This window comes from Giraffa tippelskirchi, chromosome 1, assembly GCF_054371585.1.
Source record: "Giraffa tippelskirchi isolate mGirTip1 chromosome 1, T2T-mGirTip1v1.2.pri, whole genome shotgun sequence".
NCBI classification, from domain to species: Eukaryota; Metazoa; Chordata; class Mammalia; order Artiodactyla; family Giraffidae; genus Giraffa; species Giraffa tippelskirchi.
This window is the reverse complement of record NC_137275.1, coordinates 200,884,835-200,909,520: the sequence shown is the minus strand read 5'-3', so window position 1 is coordinate 200,909,520 and position 24,686 is coordinate 200,884,835. Positions and strand designations below refer to the sequence as shown.

Here is a 24,686-nt window from a genome sequence, read left to right as displayed (position 1 = left end):
CAGGGTATGCACAAACTCAACCAAGGCTGCACATTTTCTACAAACCTAAAACAAGTCTAAAATAAAAGTTTATAAAGAAATAAAAGCAAATGAGGCTGACCTCACAATAAGACTCAAAAGAAAAGGAGAGGTGAGGGGGCTTCCCTGGTGCCTCAATGGTAAAGAATCCACCTGCCAATGAAGGAGACATGGGTTCGATCCCTGATCCAGGAAAAACTCACATGCCACAGAGCAACTAAGCCTATGCACCACAACTATTGAGCCTGTGCTCTAGAGCCCGGGAGCCAAAACAACTAAAGTCCACACACCCTAGAACCTGTGCTCCACCGTAAGAGAAGCCACCGTAATGAGAAGCCCATGCACTGAAACTAGTGAGTAGCCCCTGCTCGCTGCGACTAGAGAAAAGCCTACACAGCAACAAAGACCTAGCACAGCAAAATAAATAAATAAAATTATTTTTAAAAGGAAGGGAGAGGGGATATTTAGCAAACAAGTGAGCTTTCACCCTCTGCCAGTCCTAGAGGTTTGCAGGGGCTCAGAGTACTACTGGAGCAGGAGGAGGGAGAGAATGGGAATGACCCCGCCCTCCCCCCCTGCCCTGACCCAATGACCCCGCCCTCCCCCCCTGCCCTGACCCAACAGAAGAAAGCTGCCTCTCATTTTACTTCTCAGATTCAACCTGCTCTTTTTGTCTTTATTAGAAAGCATCAGGGCCATTTCCAAAATCCTACAATTGCAGGGCGAAAAGAATTTAAAAGTGAGTGAGTTTAATAATTAGACAACTACAAACTGAAATAATAATATATAAAAACTGCACTCTAAAACCACAGTGAGATAAACAATTTTTTACCTTCTAGACAGAGTTGACAAAAAAAAATCAAAAAGTTCAGAAAATGTGTTGCCAGTGTGTAGAGAAATCTGTACAACCTATCTGGCAATTTTAAAACCTGAAATGCAGTCCCCTTCAACTCAGCAGCCTTATATCTTGGGATTTATCCAACAGATAAAGTTGTACATGTGATCACATAACTGTATGTACCAGGATGCTCCCTGAGCAAAACTGCAGTTGCTACAGATGAGAAGCAAGCTTAACACCAACCAGGACCGAGGAGTCAGGAAAATGAATCCCTGAGTGCAGACGGCACAACAGAGTCCTCTGTGAGAACCCTGTCCCAGGCAGAACCATGCCCGCAGCATGTGCCTATACGCCTGGGTGCCTGAGGAAAGGGAGAGGGGGTGGCTGTGCCACACAAACGCTGTATAAACAGAAATCTCCCTGGAGCTTTTCCTAAAGAGCTGCAATCGAGTTGGTTCCGGAGAGAAGATAACTTTTCACTACCGATTCCTTCACACTCTTTTTTAAAAAGCCATGTCCTAGTGTTCCACTTGCAAATTTGTTCAATTAACTATTTTTAAGTGAATACATGCAGTTATTCCTATCACAATAAACATAAAAAAGAAAAGGGGTCAGAAGCTCCATTTTCCACCCAACAAAAGTGAGTATGTTTCTGCAGATGTTCAGTCACCTCTTCTCCTCCACCAGGGACAACTGTACCCCCCAAAGGACATCGGCCATGCCTGGAGGCACTTTTGCTGTCACAGCTGAGGGGCGGGTGCTCCTGGATTAGTAGGCAGAGGCCAGGGTTGTTCCGCATCCTGCAGAGCAAAGAACTTTCTGGTCCCAGTGTCCACAGAGCCCAGGTGGAGAGATCCTGCTCTAACATGCATGGTATATTTCCCTAGACATGTACAGTCTGGGGCCAATTTCAATTATCAAAAAGTTTTTTCTCAAATTGAATGCAAATCTGTCCACCTCTTTCTCCAAGCATTAATCCAGTACTTGCTTTTTTCACAGCCCTGAGGCTGGGACGGCTGCTCTGCAGAAGGATCACGCAGGGCTGCACCTCCGGACCTCGGCCACTGAGTGCCAGGACGAGCAGAGCCACATGGCGCTCTCTGGTCCCACCAACACCCACCTTCTATTCCAGAGGGCCACACTGTCTGTGGAGGAAAGGAAAGGAACCACGTGCCCTGGGGAGCTGAGAAGGGTACCGGATGGGCAGGACTGGGACATGGCATAGAGGGTCTGGGAAAGCACGGCTTTTGAGGCAGAACCTAGGTAAAAGGTCTTCAGAGCCCTAGTCCCACACCTAGCTGTGACCCAGTGAAGTGAGGGGGTATAATACAATATGGCCCCCAGACTCACAAAGATGCCCCACCCTCACTCAGTGAGTCACTCCCAGGTCCACCTGTCCACCTCCACTTCTGGAGCCAGGGACCAAAATCAAATACCTGATGCTTACACACTGGGCAGGGGGCAGGGGTTCTGGCAGACAGGGGCCCAGGATTCTGAGAGGGATGCTGGAGAGCCCCAGAGGCAGAACCAGGATAGGATGGGTGTCGGCTACATAAGTACCCAAACTGGAATCAAAAGGTCACCATGACAACAGCGTATCATGAGAACCACAAGACCGAACAGCAGCTAAGACTTTCACCCTCCAACAGCACGGGTGAAGCAGTGTCTGCCAGACTTTGAACTTGTCAAGGGAAAGGCGGGGTGGCAAAACACCACGTGCCACTTATCAGCCAGTGACCCAGGCTGGCTGCTGGTCCTCCTAGGTAGCTCACTGCACACCTCCCTGGGCCTTGTTCATCTGGGAGGCAGACAGGATCAGGCTACAGTTTCTTGATTCTCCCAGGATGCCCAGAGTCATACTGCACAGGGCCCCAGGCCTTAGCCTCTTCTGCAGGAGATGGGGGCTGAACCCCTAAATCTGTGTCATCTCTCCAGGTGACAGCAAGTCAGCCCAGGAGGGTGGTGAGATGGAACCTGGGCAGGGAAGGGCCTATGTGCCCCCGCTGTTCCCAAAAAGCACTTTCTCACTCCCCTTCCAGCCCAACCTCGCTGGGATTCACATCCAGACTCTGATCTGGGGGCAGTTCTTAGGGGCTGGATAAAATGAGAGGCAAAGTCTCAAAGTTACAAAAAGATTTTCAAGTATCAGAGTCCATGTAGTTGGGCTGATCATGCATCAGCCTGAGATTACCAGCCCAAGTCTGGCTGTCCCAGGGGTAGGCAACTATGAGCTCAGACCTGGCCCCAGGGCAGTCTCCAAGGCCTATCCAGCCACTCACACTTATCCAGGACCATAGGACCTGTGCCCAGTCCATGCTGTGTAGAGAGCACAAGAAATGAGTTCCACCCTGCACTTCTATGTGAAGCAGAAAACAGCATCCTACTAGAAGGACCCAGACCGAGATGCACCCAGCCAGAGACTGTGCCCAAAGTTTCCTGGGCAAGTGGCCTACCCCAGCATAAGGCTCACGGTTTAGTCAGCAGCTTGCACTACCATCCCAGGGGCTTATTCATTGCCCTCATGCCCTGCTCAGCCCAAGGAGCAGTGCTGACCCAACCCGCAGGTTCACAACCGCTGGGAACTTTCGCCTTCTAGGGTCCTGGGCACTGAACCCTGTCATTAACATCAATGAAAGGGCATTGGTAGAGGGAGCTGCTGTTGTCCCAGCCTATCATGTTGTAGTGTTGACCTCAGAGAGCTGATCTTTCTAGCCTCAGCTTGCTCGCCTCTCAATCAGAAAAGCCCACCACCACCAAGCACTCAGAGGCAGTGCGAAGGTCAGCAAGGCCACATACACTACATGCCCAGCAGCGAGCCCTGACTACTCAGTTGCAGCTTCCTCAACAGTCACCATAAAGGATACAGAGACCCGCATGGCAATCCCCAACACAAGAAGCACCCCACCACATGTGTATGAAAAATGCCTAACCCAGGATGTGACAGAAGGAGGCTCAATGAACACTTAAGATTAAAAAGGAAAGTAGCACCCCTCCCAGGGCATGCAGACACTCTGGACACATGACATACAAAGGCATGCAGCTGAGTGTGTGCATACCTCAGCACCTGCACCCCAAGCATGTCTGGTTCAGGAAATTTCACTGCCACATGTTAAAAGGTGATTTTTTTTTTTTAATAAAAATGGGTAAAAGCACCAGCAACGAACAATACAAAAAAAGATATTACAAAAACAATCCTACTTACAGTTGCATTCAAGAGGATGGGGTACCTAGGAATAAACTTAATCAAGAAATTTAAAACTCGTACACTAAAAACTATAAAACATTGCTGAAAGTAATCAGGGAATACCTAAATCTAAATAAATGGAAAGACACCCCATGCTCATACATCTGAAAATGTAATACTAAGATGTCAATACTACCCAAAGCAATTTACAGATTCAATGCAATCCCTGTCAAAATTCCAAAAGCCCTTTTTGCAGAAATTGAGAAGTCAATTCTCAAATTCATATGGAATTTGCAAGGACTCCCAAAAATTCAAAAAAAATGTTTAAAAAGAACAAGGTTGGAAGTCTCACACTTCCAAATTACTACAAAGCTACAGTAACCAAAACAGTGTGGCACTAGCATGAGGATAGACATATAGACCAATGGAAGGGAATAGAGAACAGAATTAAATCCTCATGTATATGGTTAAATGACTTTCAGCAAGGCTACCAAGACTTTCAATAGGGAAAAAATAGTCTTTTCAACAAATGGTTCTGAGACAACTGGACATCCACATGAAAACAAATGATGTTGGATCCATATTTCAAATCATATATAAAAATTAACTGAAAATGAGTCAAAAACTAAATATAAGAGCTAAAACTGTAAAACTCTTAGAAGAAATCAAAGGGGTAAATCTTCAAGACCTCCAGATCTGGCAATGGATTCTTAGATATAGCACCAAAAGCATAAGCAACCAAAGAAAAAGACAAATTAGACTTCATCAAAATTAAAAATATTTGTACATCAATGGGCATTAACACAGAAGTGAAAAGACAACCCATAGAATGGAAAAACACATGCAAATTTTGTATCTGATAAGGGTCTATTGTCCAGAATATATAAAGAACTCTTAAAATTAAAAAAAAAAAAAATTTCAAATGGGCAACCTGTTTCAACAGACATTTCTCCAAAGAAGATATGTTAATGGACAAGTGCATGAGAATATATTCAACACCATCAGCCATTATGGAAATGCAAAACGAAATCATAATGAGATACCACCTCTCACCCACTAGGATGCTCATAATTTTAAAAATGGAAAACAACGTGTTGGTAAGGATGAAGAGAAATCAGATTGCTCCCACATTGATGGTAAGAATGTAAAATGATGCAGCTGCTGTGGAAAAACAGTTTGCTGGTTACTCAAAAAGTTAAACATAGAATAATCTTATGACCCAGCAATTCCCTAAACAATTGAAAACAAGTCTTCAAACAAATATTTCTACACAAATGTTCACAGCAGCACTACTGACAATAGCCATAGGTGGAAAAGCCCAAATAACCATAAAGAGATGAATGTATGTACAAACTGTGGTATATCCTTACACTGGAGTATTATTCAGCCATAAAAAATCAACGAAGTTCTGATACACACCGCAAAGTGGATGATCCTAAAAATACATTATGAAGACAGACACAGAAGGCTACATATAGTATGATTCCATTTATATGAAATGTCCAGAATAGATAAATCCATAGGGACAGAAAACAGATGGGTGGTTGTCCAGGACTGACGGGAGGAGGAATGGGGATGTTGTCTAATGGGTTTTCTTTTGAGGTGATAAAAATGTTCACAACCTAGACAGAGGTGACAGCTGAAAAATATCCTGAATGTACTAAATGCTATTAACCGTGCACCATAAGATGGTTAATTTCATGGTATGTGAATTTCACCCTAATTTTTAAAAAAAGGATGAAAGGCTTGTTTCTCCATTCGCCTGGACAAACACCACAAGGACCTTCAGTTCTTATGCTTAGAGGCAAAGCCAGTCACTGGCTGGAATTCTAACTACGTTTTTCCACAGATGACCCAACACTTTGGGGGGAAGTGAAGAGACCCTGTGCCCTAAAGCACAGGGCCAAGACCCATTCCAAAGAGGGCTGTTAGCCTCACCACCAAGCCAAAAAGCTGAGAACTGAGACAGACAGGAGTAGGGAGTGGAGCATAAGTGAGACATGGAGGCAAGGTGCAGAGATGGAGACACAGCTCTAAGTGGGCGGCCAGGGGGATGCTGGGTACACCTGAGACACCAAGAGTGCTGCAGAGAGCCCAGCTTCCCTACCTGCCACTGGTTGTGGCCTTTCTGCTGAGAAGATGTCTCTATCACATTGCATTTTCAAAACCATGGACAGGTATGGAGTTTTCAGCACACTTGAGCCAGAATATGCCAAATGCCATTTCTGCCCCCACCCCTGGCAGAGATGTGTACACCAGCTGTGGGTAAGGAGACAAGGGCCCTCTCTTTCTGCTAGAAGTGGGAGGCCAAGGTGGCCCTCCTGGCCCACCACCATCCAATAAAAAAGGATGACTGGGAACTAATCCTGACACCATAAAGGACAGAAAGAGTGTGAGCCCTGCAGTGCTACTAGTCACATCAGTCACTTAGAAGTTAACTGACAGCTTTGCTTTACCCACGCCGGAATCTTAGCAGTTAGATTTTTTCCAGCATACTTTGTTGTGGAACATTATTTTCTGGCCAACACTCCCTCCCAACAGCAAAACTTCTCATTATTTTGGAAAAAGGCCTTCCACATGGCCAGATGCCACGATCACAGAGGTGAGGGGATGGACCCACAGATGGTACCTGAGAGTGGCAGGGTCCACTTCAAGTATCCCAAACTTTGCCCCAACTCAGGCCATCTGCAGCCACACCCAAGCCCAAGAGGCCCCAAACAAATGCAGGCTGCACTGCAGAGGCTCACATCAAGCATGCTTCCATGCCAATACTTTCAATAAAAGCAAACATTCTGGTGATTACCGTGAGCTCCAAGTAGCTTCCTTTGAGATTCATATCATTTGGAAAGGATCAATGGACAGGGGATATCTGTTCTGCCCTCTATAATTTGGCAGGACATTCCCCCAACCTCCTCTGCAACTTCTTAAGCTCATTCAGTGAGAATTCTTCATTTTAAAATGACAAATCATTATTCCTAACCACGTTAAACATGCCACAACTCGGTCGCCATGTGAATGGCACTTCCCACTGTATTAAGGGATCTCACATTAGAAGATTTAATTGTCAGCTCTGCTCTCCCAGATTGCAACACTGAGGCCTGAGCCCTGGCAGGCCCTTCTTTCTCTCCAAGTGCACATAGTTCGTTGGCCAGCAAAGCCAGCCATCATCCCACTCTGTGGTACTGAGCAGCCATGAGGGCCAAGGACCCAGGAAGAGGATCTTCTCTAAAAAGCTTAAGGCTGGGTGGGGTGAAAGACATGGCAAAAACCCACAAAGGCCAACCAGTCCTGGGGAGGATGAGCACAGAGATAGGGCCCTGGCGAGGAGGGCACATGGCGTCCAGATGGCAGGACAAACACACAGGAATCAGAGGGGATCTACATCAGGCAAGTCTTGCCAGCCCACCTTTGAGTACTTGTAGAATTCAACCCCTTCTCCCCACCCCAGTCCTCACCCCCAGGTCCTGCCTGTCACCTCTCACCTGAGCAGGGACCCCTGTCCCTGTCCTCTTCCCCAGCTGTGTGCACAGTATCCGGAGGATCCCTGTCAAGTCCTCAGTCCCCTCCTACCACTGCTCGGCTCAGTGCCCCAGAGTGCTTCCCATCTCCAGCCACACCTGCGGGCTGTCCCTGATGCAGCCTCCCTGCCCCACACAGTGCTCCCTCCAGCTTTGAAACACTCCCCAGGCTGGGATGGAACTCCCAGCCCACAAGTTTGACTCCCACAGAAGAAACCCTGTAAGAGGGAAGGGGATCTGCCTTATTACCCCAGGAAACCACAAAGCTAGCACTGCACCCCACACAGAACATGCACCCCATATTACTTGCTGAGGGATAAATGGAACTTCTGCCTCTAAAGGACTGGCACAGCACCTCAGCTTTCAAACTCTTTAAAATCAACTTTACTGATATGCTTCCAAAAACCCTTCAAGCTCAATACAATAGGAACTTAAAGAGGGTCAGGAAGCTTCGTGATCTCTGATACTTCAACAGAATCATTTCTATTTTCCACAGAGACTCTTCGCATCAAGATGGTGAAAAGGTGAGATGCCCAGGTCACTCCTTAGAGCTATTGGTCTACAGTCAGACACCTTGCCAAAGGCATGGATGGAGGGACACACAGGGTCTGGCAGGAGGCACAAGCATGAGAAGCCCCCCATTTCTTGCCCTAAGTGGCTTTGTGGCACCCTAATTGAGGAGGAAGGTTCCCAATGCCTGAGCAGTGCCATATCTGCTCAGACAGATAAGACAGCTCTGAGGACACCCGGCCACAAAATCCATCCCTTCCTAGTCAAAGTCAATTTCCAGGTGACACTGCAGTGAGTGCAAGGAAGGCAGATTGGGTTGACAAGGTATCCTAGCCACAGGAGTGACCAGTCATGGTCAAGATAGGGTGGAACATGAGCTCCTGCCTTCCTGGCTGCCCAAGTGCCAGCTCAGTCCAGCAGAAAGACCACCACAGAGAATGCCAGAAGGGGTAGTCAGAGTTCTCCAGGCTTCCTACCATGGTGGACACAACCTGGGAGCAGGTTCTTCCCCTACAGGAGACTGCCCCAACCATGATCTCAGCCAGCACTGCTGCTAGAGTCCTACCAGCAAAGAGTTGGCCACTGGGAGTGAAAGTAACTTCAGAGACCCCCTTCCAGTCCATCCAAAGTGGGGTTCATTGTAGGGATGTGAAGGGTCACAGGTGGAACAAGAGGGAGTCTGTTACTTTCACAGTTATGTTTATTTTTATAAGTACTGTCTACAGCAAGTTATACTAATGTTCTATTTCAGGGAATGATACGAAGTTTCCTTGGAACAGAAAGATTCAGGAGAGTAAGGAGACACCGGAGTGAAATGCAATGTGGGGTCCTGGAACTAAATAAATCTGCCCAAAGCCTGACGTTTGGTTAGCAGTGCGGCCCCAGTGTTTCTGTCTGTTTCTATGCTTGCAACATAATTCCATAAGATGTTAACTTCAGGGGAGGCAGGGTGTAGAGTATAGGGAAACTGTGCCTTTTTTTGTAACTCTTCAAATTCTCTCAAGATAAAAAGTTACAAAGTATTCAAACTTTTAGAAAGTGAGTTGAGATGTTGAATATGAAGTGAACAACAGTACAGATATGGTACCTGGATCTGAAAAGAGTAGAGGGTCATCCATCCAAGAATATCTGGAGATTTGGAAACATTGTGGATCATGTCACACACCTTTCTGTCACAGTGGAGAGGAGTCATGACAAGAGAGGTGGGAGGTTTGCCCAGGGTTGTGAGGGCCACATATAGCCTTGCCCAGTCTCACCAACAATGGTCCCAAACTCGGACCCCGTGTTCTCCCATCACAGCACCTCCCCTGAGCCACTCAGGGGACTAAGGACTACAGGAGGTGTTCTGGCCCCTCAGGGTTCAGTCACTTCTGTAAGGAACCCTTGATTACACACAGAGAAGATGTGCCCCTTGGCACAAGGGAAGCACAGCCCCTTTCAGACCATAGGGTGACCCCACATAGGTGGAAATGAATCTGTGCTGATCAAATGATCTGTGTGTATATCAGATTAAATCAAAGACTTCACATGAGAAATAAGAAATAAAGAGATAAGACTTCCCCAAAACATCCCCTTTGAGGTGTCAGGATGCATCTTTCTCCCTGTCTCTACCTAAGCCAATCCAGTAAATGCCACCATCCCCTCAGGCCAGCCCTCAGCCCCTTTCCCCTGCTTGCTCTCATTCCCAGGTCTCTCCCTACCTCCTCCGCTCCTCCCACTCACTACGCCCCTTCTCAAAGTCCAGCTCAGAACTGGCTTTGCCTGCCCAACTCAAAGGAGGGAAGCCAGGCAAGGGTCCTCCCAGGCCCTCACACTCCTCCAGCCTGGGCACCTTGGGCAGGCTTGCAGGCCCTGGGTAGGGGTGGGGGAGGAGGGAGAGGTCCCACCACTTTCAGGGCACTCCGGGCCAGCTTCTCAGCATCTCTGGACCTAAGGAGCCATGAACAATCATATGGCAGCTCTCACCCTTGATCCAGCCATGAACTCTGAGAGGATGCCAACTGGTGGATGTGCATAGCAGCACTGCTCTGGGCAGAGCCCAGTGCTCCTACTCCAGCCTCCACTGCTCTGCAGGGTCTCCACAGTCCTGGGAAGGCAGCCCAGGAGCCCCACGATTTCAGTGGGAGTTCCTATCCCATGGAGTCTCACCCCTCCTCACTGGTGTCCCTGTCACAGGCACTGAGCTAGGACTCAGGCTTGGCACTGAGCTGGGACTCAGGCTTGGCACTGACCAACCTAAGCAAGCCCTGTCACATCTGGCTGCCTAGCCCCCACACATGCAAACTGTCAGAAATAGATAACACAACCTACCTTTAAGGGCCACTTGCCCATCCACAGTTAAAATCGGAGTGGGGGGGGCTCGCCTCTCTGGAAGTTGAGGGACCACCTACCAGCACACACGCAGTCTCTTGCCCCTAGCCCTGCTCCTGCTGGGTCTAAGACTGGAGCCTAGGAGGGAACACTACCCTGGCCAGCCTCTGGCGGTTCCGCTGAGGCCCAAACACAGGAGAACCTGTTGGAGCAGTTTGGGCACCAGGATCACCTCCTCTTCCTCCTCTGCCACTTACTTCTGGGTGGGAAGGGGCCTCTGGCTTTTGAAAACTCGGCACAGGGCCAGGTCATGGTCACGGGCAAAGGCCAAGCTTCACCTCCCCCCACCCCATCTTCCTCTGAGAGCAGAAGGTCAAGTCAAAACCAGGGTGGGCCTGTGTCTGGAACACAGAGGAGGGGAACGGGGAAACGTGACGGCCAAAGAGGAGGCGGCAAAGCCACAACACCCACACAGACCCACCATTCTGTCACCCACACTCCTGCCGGGGATGTGCAGGCCGGCCGGGTCCAGGAGCCCCGCTGGGGCCGGGCAGGGGTCCCTGCCTCCCGGACAAGGTGCCGGAGCTCCGGGCTGCGGCGGAGGGTGGGCGCGCCGCCGCCACCTGGCCGGGCCCCACGTCCGTCCCAGCCCCGCCGGCGTCCGAGCCCGCCACTCGCGCGTCTCCCGGGCCCGCGCGGGGAAAGTTCCTGCAACTTCGCGGGGGAGGCGCCGGGCCTGGGCCTCGGGAGCCCGGCCTCCGCGGGCCCGCTGTCAGGCGGTCCGGCCTGCTCGGCGCCCCAACTTCCCGGCCCGGCCCCCGCCCGCCGCCCCCCGCGGACCCGCTTTGTGCGCGGCGGCGGTGAGGGGCGCCCGCCCGGCCCCGGCCCCCGGCCCCCGCCCTGGGCACAAAAGGGCGCGCGGCCGGCGGGAGGCGGCGGGCGGGGGCCTGCAGGGCGCTCACCGGACCGGGCCAGGGCCGGGGGCCGGGGGCCGGGGGCCCAGGGGCCGGGGGCCGGGGATCGGGGCCGGGGCCGGGCGGCTGCGCGCTCACCTGCCGTGGAACCAGTCCTTGCAGGCGTCGCACTCGATCATGAAGCGGGTAACGTCGTAGGGGAGCCGGCAGACGCAGTACACGGGCACCGTCGCCATGTTCGCGCGCCGCCCGCCCGCCCCTCGGCCCGCGCTGCGCTCCCGGGTCGGGCCGGGCGGGCCGGGCCGGGCGGGGGCCGGGGCCGGGGCCGGGGCCGGAGCCGGGGCCGGGGACGGGGCCGGGGGCGCACGACAGCCCGCGCGCACCCGGCCGGCGCGTCCACACAAAGCGGGGCGCGCGGTGCAGGGCCGCGCCGGGAGCCGCCCGCCGGCCCGCGGGGCGCAGGGCGCGAGTGTGCGCGGGGAGCGGGCCGCGCGCGGGACACAAAAGGGAATGGACGCGCGGGGGCGGCGGGCGGGGAGCCGCGGCCCCACCGAAGGGACCCCCGGCCGCCGAGCGGCCTCTACGTCAGCGCCCCGGGTGGCGCCGCCTCCACCCGCCAGCCAGGGCCGCCGCTCCCGCCGCGGGAAGGCGGGCCGGGGACCGCGGGGAAGGCTAGCCGGGGTACCCCTCTGCCGGGGGAGAAAGTGGTCCGGGGAACCGTGCTGGGGAAGAAGAGGGACCAGAGGACCCTGACAGGAGAAGGTGGGTCGGGGGACCTGCAGGGAGAGATGGTGGTCTGGGGAGACCCTGCCAAGGGAGAAAGTGGGCTAGGAGACCCCTGAAGGGGAGAAGGTGAGCTGGAAGACCGTCACCTGGAAGAAGGTGGGTCAGGGGATTCCCCGGGTAGAAGGTGGACTGAGTGTACAAGGGGAAGACAGGTCTGGGAGACCCCTGGGTGTGGGGTGAGACCCTAGAGGAGGAGAAGGACGACGTCCTTCCTGGTTAAGAAGGCAGAGGAGCAACTACTTGACTCTTGAAGTTTCTTCTGATCAGCAGCAGAGCAGGGGGGCAGCTTGGGGTTGTTCCTCCTGTTCCCTCCTCCCTCCTACCTTCCCAACTGAGTTTCTGGCTGGAATACAACTTCCCTTTCTCCCTTATTCCTGGCTAGGGACTGCCCTCCCTCCTTCACAAGTGGACTTCCCTTGATGCTGAGCCCTCAGAGGACATAGTTCAAAGGATCCAGAAGCACGCCAGCACGGGTCAGCTCTGTGAAGAGGAAGAGGTTACCTGGAATTTGAGCTGCCCAGGAGCCCTGGTGGGAGCTCCCAGGCCTGGGAGACCTAAAGTGCAGGAAGGACAGTAGGCCCCAGGCCTCCTGTCTGAGTCCCAAACTGCTGAGTTCTGCTGGTGGCAACAAGCATATAGGAGGACGAGAAACAGGGATATAAGAGGAGAGGGCTGCCCTGTTGCTCTCTGGGTCTCTAGTGGTCATCCCACCTCACCTATGATGGTCAGGGTCTTTGGGGGGTGGGGGGTGAGGGGTTCAGGCCCTAGCTCTGAGGAGTCTTTTCCCAAAGCATTCTATAGCAGACTCGCCCCTGCCTGCTACCCAGCTGCTGCATACTTTGGGGATCCGAGATCATTTCAGGATGCTAAAGCAGAGCTGGCTCCTAATTCAAAGTAAGGAACCTGTCTGTGCTCCCTCACTCTCTTGGTCTTCCCCATCCTCCCTGTATGGTGCTAGGAGATGCTGGCCGCCACAAGCAGAGAATTCCAGACTTTGGGCAGGAAACCCGGTCCAACTCACTTCACAGAAGCATTCCTGACAGGTACCCTACCAAGGCCTACAGCTCCTAAGGGTCACTTGGTCCACTTGTAGGCAGCTCAGTTGAAGCCCTCTCTCCTGTTGAGTCAAAATCTGCCTTCACATTATTGCCCACCTTCCCTCTACAGGTGACCCCTCAACTGCAGCCTGAGCAATGCCCAGAGCTGGGCCTTAGCTGGGAGGGACTAGGTGAGAGTGGGTAAAAGAAGCTGGAGAAAGGGGAAGTGAGGAGAAAGGAATTATCTCCGCCCCACACACATACACACTCTTACACATTGGTGAGCTGCCCAGGATCTGGACTACCTTCCTATCTGAATTCCAGCTGTTATCCTCCCTTCCAGAGTCCTTCCTTCTGATCCTTCTGATGACGGCCTGGATGGCCCTGGAAAGGGAGTAACTATTAAGCATTGTCCACAGTTAACACCCTGCTGTGAATTGGTGCAAGTAAACAGTGCTCAGCCTGTAGATCAAAGTCTGCAAGGAGGCCCAAAGAACCTGGCTTGGGCACTGCTGAGTTACCTTCTCCCATGGCAGTACTGAATGGGCTTCCCTGGTGGTTCAAATGGTAAAGAATCTGCCTGCAATGCAGGAGACCTAGGTTTAATTCCTGGGACAGGAAGATGACCTGGAGAAGGGAATGGCTACCCACTCCAGTACTCTTGCCTGGAGAATCCCATGGACAGAGGAGCCTGGTGGGCTACAGTCCATGGGGTCACAAAGAGTCAGACACGACTGAGGAATGAACAGTTTCACTACTTTTCACTTTTCATGGCAGTACTGAAGCACTTAAACCAGCAATATCCCCATCACCCCATTTGTCATCTATTGGAGCCAGAAACTTCTGGAGACCAACCTGACTGTGGTTGGTCGGCAGTCCTCATCTCTGACACTTCCATTTCCTGCTTTACAAATAATGATAATAGGTACCCAGCATTTATCAAATGCTTACCAGGTACAGTGCACTGTGTTTAGTTCTTCAGACATGGACCAGAACTCACTGCTTGTAAAGCACTTAGCATATCCCCTGGGTAGTGATTATTACAAACTCAGCACTCACATTGACACCTTAGGTGTTACTGCTGCCACTTTAGAGATAGGTATATAAACAGGTGTTGTAGAGAGGTACAGAGCTTCCTTGGTGGCTCAGATAGTAAAGGATCTGCCTGCAATGCAGGAGACAGGGGTTTGATCCTTGGTTTGGGAAGATCCTCTGGAGGAGAAAATGACAACCCACTCCCATATGCTTGCCTGGAAAATCCCACAGACAGAGGAGCCTGGCAGGCTACAGTCCATGGGGTCACAAAGAGTCAGACACGACTGAGCAACTAATAGACACGGTATAGTATTGATGCCATTTTCTGAAAGTGAAAACTGAGGCTCAGAGCAGTTGAATGGAGAAAGTCAGCTGACTAGTGAGAGGAAAGAGCAGGCCAGGAACCCAGACTTCCCCAGGGCCTGAGCCTGCACTGCCACCCCTTGGTCGCCTCCCAGGGCACCCCGAGCACATGCAGTAGGCATGGGAGCCCATCCTCCACCCCAGGTCATTCACTGCAGACCTCTGGGATGGCTCTGGCCACCCTGCCCCACCCATCTCCACCCCCTGCCCTCCAGCACTCCCCTGTCTACATCCATGACCTCTTGTATCTGGAAGTGTTTGTTGAGATACTTTCCTATTACTCAAAGCACTTCCAAGGCTGCCTGCCAATTACAGACTAAAATGTCTCAATATGAGTCCCAGACTCTTCCTCTCTTTGGAAAAGACTTTCTCCCTATGACTTCTCTCTTATCCCCTGTCAGAAAGCCTGCCTTATCTTTGTGTCCTCCCTCTGTCATTTATTTCAAAATATATTTATGTCAATTTATATTGAACACCTGCTGTGTGCTGAGCAGTGTTGTAGCCATAGATCACTTAGCAGCCCCAAGTGTTGTGACACTCATATGGCAGTAAAGGAAGACAGCAACACATATAGTGGGCTGGGCACCATGGTGCCCTATGGAAATTGGCACAGGGTCAGGGCTGGGCAGAGGCGGAGAGCTTCTGAGGTGACCTGAAAGCAGAGGCCTAGAAGTGGTGAGTCGGGGAAGGAAAACAAAGGGAACTTACATGGAAGGACCTAGAAAAAAATGGGGGAGTGGCCTTGGTACTCTTCCACCCTAAGATCAGTGGCCCTCCATGTGATCTGCCCTTGCCTCAACACCCATTCCCTCAAGTTTGCCCCATTCCTCATGGCACATCACCCATGAGTCTGTGCAAGCATCCAAGACCTCACCACTCACCCCTGGCATACTGTAGGGGTGAGGGGGTGGGCTGCCAAACTACATGGCCCACACGCTGCCCCTCCACCCTGGCGCTCTGGTGAAGCATGACTGCAGTGCTGCATACTCTGCAGAAAGTATCTGAGGACAAGACGTGCTTTATTCGCCTTATTATCCAGTGGAAAAGCAGCATCTTCCAGTATGTGTTTATTCATTCACCTACTACTCAACAAAGTGTACTGCATGCAGGTGCAGGATTTTCCATTGTGGTAACGTACATAACATAAAATTTACCATTTTAACCATTTTTCAGTGTACAGCTCTGTTGCATTAACTATACTTACAATATTGTGCAGCCATCAACCTTATCCATCTCTACAACTATTCTCATCTGAAATTCTCTACAACTATCTCATCTATCCATCTCTACAACTATTCTCATCTTAAACTGAAATTCTGACCCTAACTCCCCCATACCCCTTACCTCCAGCTCCTGGTAACTATCATTCTACTTTCTGTCTTTATGAATTTGATTACTCTAGGGACCTTATATGTGGCATCATACATTATTTGTCCTTTTGTGATGCTTATTTCACTGAGCAGAATGTCCTCAAAGTTTATCCATGGTGTAGCATGTGTCAGAATTTCCTTCCTTTTTAAGACTTTAAGATACTTCATTGTATGGATAGGCCACATTTGGTTTATTTGCTCACTGTTGTTAGACACGGGTTGTCCCCGCCGTTTGGCTATGAGCACAGGTATACAAATATCTGTTCAAGTCCCTGCTTTCACTTCTGCTGTGTGTATACCCAGAAGTGAAATTGCTGAATCATGTGGTAATTCTATTTTTAACTTTTTAAGGAACCACCATACTGTTTTTCACAGCAGCTACAGCATTTTAAATTTCCACCAACAGTGCACAAGGGTTCTAATTTCTCCACATCTTCATCAACACATTAGTTCTGGTTTGGGTTTTGTTTGTTTGTTTCTATTTTTTATAGCCATCCTAATGTGTGGGAAGTGGTGTCTCATTGTGGGTTTTTTTTTTTTAAGTACATTTTTTTCTATTTTGATTGATTTCTCAATGTATAGTCCAATATAATACCAATTTTTAATGGCAAAAATTTAGTTCCACTGAAACTCCATGATCACTGTGGTCTTGATTTGCATTTCCCTAAATGATTAGTGATGTTGAGCATCCTTTTATGTGCTTAGTGGCTATCTATATATATATTCTTTGGAAAAATGTCTATTCTAATCCTTTCCTCATTTTTGATTTGAGTTGGTTGCTTTTTGCTAACTTGCAGAAGATTTTTTAATATATTCTGGATATTAATTGCCTATCATATATATGATTTGCAATTATCTTCTCCCATCCTGTGCACTTTAAGTTTTTAATTTTGATGAAGCCCAGTTCATCTATTTTTTGTTTTGTTACCTATGCATTTGATGTCATATCCAAGAAATCTTCGCTAAATTCAATATCATGAAGCTTTCCTCCATATGTTTTCATCTAGGAGTGTTGTAGTTTTACACGGATGGACCTTGAAAGAATTATCCTTAGTAAAATAAGTCAGAGAAAGACAAACACTGTATGTTATTACTCACATATGCAATCTAAAAAATAAACTAAGAATATAAAAAAGAAAAAAAGTGTTGTAGTTCTTAAGTTTAGGACTTTGGTCCATTTTCAATTAATTTTTGTATAGGATGTGTGAAGTAAGGGTTCATCTTAATTCTTTCATATGTGAATATCCAGTTTTCCCAGCACCATTTGTTGAAAGGACTGTCGTTTCCCCACTGAATGGTCATCACACCCTTGTCAAAAATCATTTGACCATATGGACCAGGGTTTATTTCTGGGTTCTCTATTGTATTTCATTGGTTTGTGTATCTTTATGCCAGTACCACATTATTTTGATTACTATGGCTCTGTAGTAAGCTTTGAAATTTGGTAGGATGAGACCTCCAAATTGGCTTTTCTTTTTCAAGCTTGTTTTATCTTTTCTGGGCCCCATGCAATTCCATATTAATTTGAGGATTGTGTGTTAGTCACTCAGTTGTGTCCAACTCTTTGTGATCCCATGGATAGTAGCCTGCCTGGCTCCTCTGTCCATGGGATTCTCTAGCCAAGAATACTGGAGTGGATTGCCATTTCTTCTCCAGGGGACCTTCCCAACCCAGGGATTGAACCCAGGTCTCCTACATTGCAGGCAGATTCTTTACCATCTGAGCCATGAGGATTGGCCTCTCCTTTTTTTTTAATTTTTATTTTTTATTTTTTTTTTGGCCTCTCCTTTCTGCACAAGGGCTATTGTAATTTTGACAAGGATTGCATTGGATCTGTAGAACTTTGGGTAGTATTGACATCTTAACAACAGTAAGTCTTCTGATCCATGAACATGGGATGTCTTTTTAAATTGCTTTCAGCAATGTTTTATCATTTTCAGTGTATAAATGTTTTGTCTCCTTGGCTAAGTTTATTCCTAGGTATTTTATTTGTTGGATGCTATTGTAAGTGGAGTTGTGTTTCTAATTTCCTTTTTGGATTGTGCATTCTTAGTATATGGAAACAAACTGATTTTTGTTATTGATTCAGTATGTTTTATGTTTGCTGAGTTTGTTTTTTAGTTCTGTTATTTGTAGAATCCTCAGAGTTCTTAAATACTGATGATTTTACATGACATAAGATCATATTATCTATGAACAGAAATAATTTTACATCTTCCTTTCTAATTTGAATGCTTTTATTTCTTTTTCTTTTTTTTGCCCAATTACTCTGCCTAAAACTTCCAATAGCACATTGAATAGAAGTGATGAAAGTGGACATCTTTCTCTTGTTCCTGATCTCAGGGGAAAAGTTTTTTTTTAGTTTTTAGTCTTTCACCATTGAGTAGGTGAAAGTATGAGTATGATGTTTGGTTTGGGCTTTTCATATATGGCCTTTACTATATTGAAGAAATTTCTTTCTATTCTTAGTCTGTAGATTATTTTTTTTGTTTATTTTTTTTTGTTTTGTGTCAAATGCTTTTTCTTGGCATAAATTGAGATGATCATATGGTTGTTTTTCTCCCCTTCTGTTAATGTGGTCTGTATTACACTGAGTTTTTAGAATTGAGTTTAAGGATAGTGAAGCATCCTTACATCCCAGGAATAAAACCCATTTGGTTAGGGTGTATGATCCTTTTAATATGCTGTTGAGTTTGGTTTCCTAGTAGTTTGTTGAGGATTCAATATCCTCAACATATGTTTATAAAGGATATTGTTTTGTAGTCTTCTTGCAGAATCTTTGGTTTTTGTCAGGGTAAGCCTGGCTTCATAGAAGGGATAAGGAAATAGTCCCTCCTCTTCAGTTTTTGGGGAGACTTTAAGAAAGACTGGTGTTAATTTTTCTTTAAATGCATGATAGAGTTGAGTGAAGCTAAATTATGAGTTTTTCTTTAGATCTATTCAGATGTTCTATTTCTTCGTGATTCAATTTGGGTAGGTCGTGTGTTTCTAGGAATTTGTTCATTTAATCTAGATTATCCAATGTGTTGGCATATAACTAGTGCATATGTTATAGTAATGGACAAGGCATACACCATTCCTACCTCCAAGGACCTCATATGCCAGAGCAGGAAACAGACAACTAATAGCTGTCATGGGGGAGATGTCAGAAAGGAGATACTAATTCAAGGTTGGGTGTGTGATTTTGTTAGTGGGTGAGTTCATATGATGAATGCAGAGAAAGTTCTAAGAGCAGGCTCTTCTTGGTCTACCTGGAGCTCAGTGATCTAAACCAGAAGCAGTTGAAATGAACAGTAAGTCATGGGAACTTCGGAAGCCTTCTGGATTTTTCCAATAGGTATGAAAGTGTGCCTTTTCATACTGTTCATGGGGTTCTCAGATATGCAGATGACACCACCCTTATGGCAGAAAGTGAAGAAGCACTAAAGAGCCTCTTGATGAAAGTGAAAGCGGAGAGTGAAAAAGTTGGCTTAAAGCTCAACATTCAGAAAACTAAGATCATGGCATCCAGTCCCATCACTTCATGGCAAATAGATGGGGAAACAGTGGAAACAGTGACAGAATTTATTTTTGGGGGCTCCACAATCACTGCAGATGGTGACTGCAGCCATGAAATTAAAAGACGCTTACTCCTTGGAAGGAAAGTTGTGACCAACCTAGACAGCATATTAAAAAGCAGAGGCATTACTTTGCCAACAAAGGTCTGTCTAGTCAAGGCTATGGTTTTTCCAGTAGTCACATATGGATGTGAGAGTTGGACTATAAAGAAAGCTGAGCACTGAAGAATTAATGCTTTTGAACTGTGGTATTGGAGAAGACTCTTGAGAGTCCCTTGGACAGCAAGGAGATCCAGCCAGTCCATCCCAAAAGAGATCAGTACTGAGTGTTCATTGGAAGGACTGATGTTGAAACTGAAACTCCAATACTTTGGCCACCTAATGTGAAGAGCTGACTCATTTGAAAAGACCCTGATGCTGGGGAAGATTGAAGGCAAGAGGAGAAGGGGATGACAGAGGATGAGATGGTTGTATGGCATCACCAACTCAATAGACATGAGTTTGGGTAAACTCTGGGCGTTGGTGATGGACAGGGAAGCCTGGCATACTGCAGTCCCTGGGGTCGCAAAGAGCCTGACACGACTGAGCAACTGAACTGAACTGATGAAAGAGTGGCCTTCTTTTTGTCCATCTCTAGGATGGCCCAGTGATGTTTGGAAGTCATGAGTTTGTAGATCAAGGTCCCTCAGCTGGATGACCATATAATTTACTATCCAAAACTGTGCTGGTAATAAAACACCAGAACAGGGGCAAACAAGGCTATTCTGGTCAAACTGGGACCAAGGTGGCCCTCCTGTAGCCCACACTTGGGTTAGTCAGGTCTGCAGGAATGGACATGCAAAAATTCCAAGAGGTGGTGTGAACAGGTCTGGCTAGGTCTACCATGGGTGCCAGTGCCTGCCAGGCACAGCAGGCTAAGGCCAGCCAGGATACCCACCCTGAAGCAGCTCAAGCTTGCCTGGGTAATTCCCACCTGGCTTCTACATCATTCCTCAGAGGACTCCTTGATACCCCCCTCTATCATAGTTAAGTTCCTCCTTTCCTCTGCATTTTCCTTCATAGAGTGTATTATCATTGCTATTGCATTTTCACATGGGTTTAATTTTTCATTGCATTTCCACATGACTTCCACTCAGAGGAAGTGATACAGCATGGAGAGGTCTCTATTCTACTCATGGCTGAGCCTTCAAGCAGCCAGATGACCAACAGATGGATAAAGAGTCCAGTGGAGATACAAGATTCTCTCTAAGCAAGAAAGACCTAAGATCTTCAGCCTGAAATTAGCCTCTGCCTGCCTGAGAGGCAGGGCCATATTTCTTGCTACCAGGCAGGTTCATTCCAAGTGGAACCATTTGCACTCAGCTCTGACTGGGCCATTTCCGGTCACTGTTCTGGGTGTCAAGAAAAAAGAAACACATGCATCCAGAGCTAAGTCACACCCAGCTAAGGGTCTGGGATGGTGGTGTTCCCCCCATGGTTTCAAAGACCCTTGGACAGAGCACAGTTTGCACTTACCAGGACAGCAGCATGCAGAGTATATCAGCTTCCTGGGGTTCCTTGTCAAGGTACTACACTGGGTGACTTAGGACCACTGAAATGTGTTGTCTCAGGGTTCCAGAGGCCGGAAGTCTGGGATCAAGGTGCCAACAAGGCCACGGTGCCTCTGAAGGCCCCAGGAAGGGTCTGTTCTAGGATTCTCTCCAGCTTCTGGTAGTTTCTTGGCTTGTGGTAGCATTAGTCCAGTCTTCATATCGTCATTTTGTTCCTTTGTGGGTGTCTGTTTCTGTGTCCAAATTTCCCCTTTTTATAGAGACAACAGATTTGTTGGGTTAGGGCCCACCCCACTCCAGGATGACATCATCCTAACCTAACTAATTACATTCACAACAACCCTATTTCCAAATAATGTCTCACTCTGAGGGATCGGGGTTTAGGGCTCCAACATATGAAACTTGGGGGGACACAGTCCAGCCCATAGCACAGGGTAAAGCATCTAGTGCAGAGCTATTTTAGCCTTGTGTACAGGTCCACTGGTCACCTGTGGCCCAGGCTGTCTACAGCAGCCAACAGGACAAGGAGCATAGCATTCAATAGCCTAGGCCCACATGGGGAGGGCAAAGGCAGAGCTCCAGGCAAAGTGGCCTCTGCAAGGGTCACTCTACCAAGTAGGGGTTAAGGAGTAAACGACTAAATAAATTTAGTAATTCTCAGGAAATCTGAGGGTAGAATAAGTTCCCTGGAAGTGAGCACTACATCAGGAAAGAACTGGCACCCACTGTACCAACAGACTCTCTCTGAGGCCAAGTATGAGAGGGAGGGTGAGGAGGGAGGTGTCTGAAACTCCTTTTGTCCTTACAGGTGATTGTATGGATAAGGGTACAAATGGTGAATTATTTCTTAACAGTCTTGCCTTGGCCTGGCATTTTAGAATCATGAAAGAGGCAGGACATTAGACATTCTTTTGACAATTAGAAAATGGTAAACTGAGGGCACAGTAAACCTAAGAAGGGATATATTACCCTTGCTGGCAATCAAAGCAACGCAGATGAAAACCAGAAACCCATCTTCTGCGTCATTCTAGCAAAGAGTCAGGGTCTGGCCAACACCAAGGACCGAGACAACATGCCCTCACATCCCACCTTAGGCAGTCCTTTTGGTAAAATGCTAATCACCTGTAGGGTTTGCATGCCTCCCAGGCTGTGACCACCTGGAGACTGGTCACAACCTCCGAAGGGCCACCAGCATGCCCAGAACACTCACCCTGCAGCACTGCCCTTTCCCCTCACTCATGGATCCTCTGCATCCATTACTTCCTTCCCTGGGCCCAAGCCTGACCGCATTCTCCACAGACCATTATCCTCATTCCTCATCCCAGAGGTCCTCCCTACCATGCAACCATCACCCTGTTTTATTTTTCTCATCTTCTTCTCTGTCATAGTTTTATCTGTACACATGTATATTTCCCCCAGTCCCCGGTTGTAAATGCTTTCAAAGGCAGGGCCCTTGCTGCCCTCTGAGCCTCCAGGCCTAGGGCAGTACCCAACACAGATCCTCCATCAATACTGGAGGATGCCAAAGTAAAGCCATGTCCAGCCACACTGGGCAAGCAGGTACATCATGGAGCAGCCACCCATGGAACTGTGGGGCTGTGGCAGAATATGAAACGTTAGAGAGCCATAAAATTTTTCTAGATAGGGAGAAAATGTGACAAAACACGTATGATGATTTTATTATTTTCTGTAGAAAAAAAAAATTACACGTTGCATGGAAAAAGGAAAGATAAAGGCTGAAAATTAACAGTATGGTAATTAACAATATTAACAGTACTTTGGCCACCTGATGCAAAGAACTGACTCTGGAAAAGACTCTGATGCTGGGAAAGATTAAAGGCAAAAGGAGAAGGGGGTGGCAGAGGATGAAATGGTTAGATGGCATCACTGACTCATTGGACATGAATCTGAACAAACTCAGGGAGATAGTGGAGGACAGAGGAGCCTGAAGTGCTCTAGTGCATGGGGTTGTCTTTGCAACTGAAAAACAACAACAGTAAACGTATTACTTTTGAAACAAACAAAAAAAATCAGTAGAAGCTATTTTTTCAAAAAGAAAGAAAGGGAAAAGTAACCGTCAGTCCAGGAGAGTGTGTGGATTATCCAGGGGTCAATGCCAGGGTCAGAATCCAGCTGCCCAGAGTCCCAGCTTGGCCACCCACAGCTGTTGGCTCTTCGCGTATCTCTGGATGCCACGCAGGCCGTCCCTTGTGACTCTTCATGTGGGACAGACGGCCAGCCTATCCCCAAGAAAGCATGGGGTCCTCAGTGGCCCTTTGCTTCCTGCGCCTCAGCCTATCCCCAAGAAAGCATGGGGTCCTCAGTGGCCCTTTGCTTCCTGCGCCTGTCCCTCTCCCTTCTCCAAAACACAGAGTTCTTCTTCAGCAGGGAGGACCTGCTCCAGAGAGGAGAAACGCGGCGGGGGTGGTGGGGAAGGAAGGGTTGCAGTTGTCATGGTGGGGAGCTACCGCTGGCACTTGGGGCAGAAGCCACTAAGAATACAACCCTCCCCGAAGAGAACCTCGCCAGGCATTTGCAATGGACACTGGATTAAAAGTGCTCCGGCTACAAAGTCAGTATAGCGAGTCCTCCCTGGAACTGTGGTTTCTGTAAAACGGAAGCCCTCCCTGCTCCCCAGTGTCTCACAAAACGAGGATTAGCAAGGACGGGGGACCGGGAGAAGGGACGGGATGGGGGCGTACAGTGGCCCTTGGTACTGTGGAACAGAGCACGATACGAACGCAGAGGAACTCAAATCCAAGTCCCCGAGGTATGGTGGGGCCAGCACGACTGCCCAGACAAGAGTCAGGGAGAAGTGTGGGTGTTTCCTTTATTTCCTCCAAATCTCAGAGCCACAGTCTGTAGGAGCAGAGAGTTAACGGTACACCCGTCTGGACCAGGGCTTGCCTGGAACAGATTAGCTCAAGACAGTGCCTGGTCAGCCTCGGGGACCGGGGACCAGGGACCGCGGTCGGTCTCACAGAGGCGCAGAGCCCTTGGCTACAGGGAACGCGGTGCCGGCGCCCAGCCCCAGGACAGGCGGGGTTTTCTGCGATCGATCGGGTTCCAGAAAAGAACTTCAGTGCTGACCGTGTGGGGAACACTGGCCCAACCCGCGCGGTCTCCGAGGATCCGATCTGCGTTCTGAGCGAGGATTTCGGTCCCAGTGCCCGCGGGGTAAATACCGAACCGGCCCTCGCCGGCTTCTGGCGGTCGCCTCGGGCCTCGCCTAGGGAGCTGCAAAGGCTCACACCGGAACGCGGGCCTTAAGCTCGGGCGTAGGTGCGCGCGCAGTCAGCACAGGCCAAGAACCCGCCGACCATGCCAAAGGTGCCCCGCCCCACGCACGGCCCCGCCCCGCCCCACGCACGGCCCCGCCCCGCTCCACGCACGGCCGGAAGCGCGCATCCCGGGTACGTCTTCTTCTGACTAGGAGGGCGGGCGGGGCCCTGAGGCGGCCCGCCCCTCTCCGCCCCGGGGTTCCGCGCGGTAGGTCCAGAGCGCGCGCCCGCAGTCCCCGTATCTTTGATACGGAGTCCTATAACCTCGCTCCTCCTCCCCACGGCTCCTACTCTCCCTTGCGGCTCCTCCCCTCCTGCCCACACAGTGGAGGCGGGGACGCAGCCCCACCTCCCCGCCAGGCCCGAAGAAACGATTCCGGAGGAGCCGGGCAGAGGGGACTGACAGACCGCCGGT

At 49.1% G+C, this 24,686-nt stretch overlaps 1 protein-coding gene across 5 annotated transcripts in view; it reads right to left on the bottom strand.

Moving 5' to 3' along the window:
- PHF2 (PHD finger protein 2) overlaps positions 1 to 11,547 on the bottom strand; it is an 84,576-nt gene extending 73,029 nt beyond the window's left edge. For all 5 annotated transcript variants that reach the window (XM_081523807.1, XM_081523827.1, XM_081523818.1 and 2 more), the window contains exon 1: positions 11,431 to 11,547. In XM_081523807.1, coding sequence (XP_081379933.1) covers positions 11,431 to 11,528 — 98 coding nt within the window. In that variant the 5' untranslated portion in view covers positions 11,529 to 11,547. The remainder of the gene's footprint in view (positions 1 to 11,430) is intronic.
- Positions 11,548 to 24,686: the final 13,139 nt, after the last annotated feature.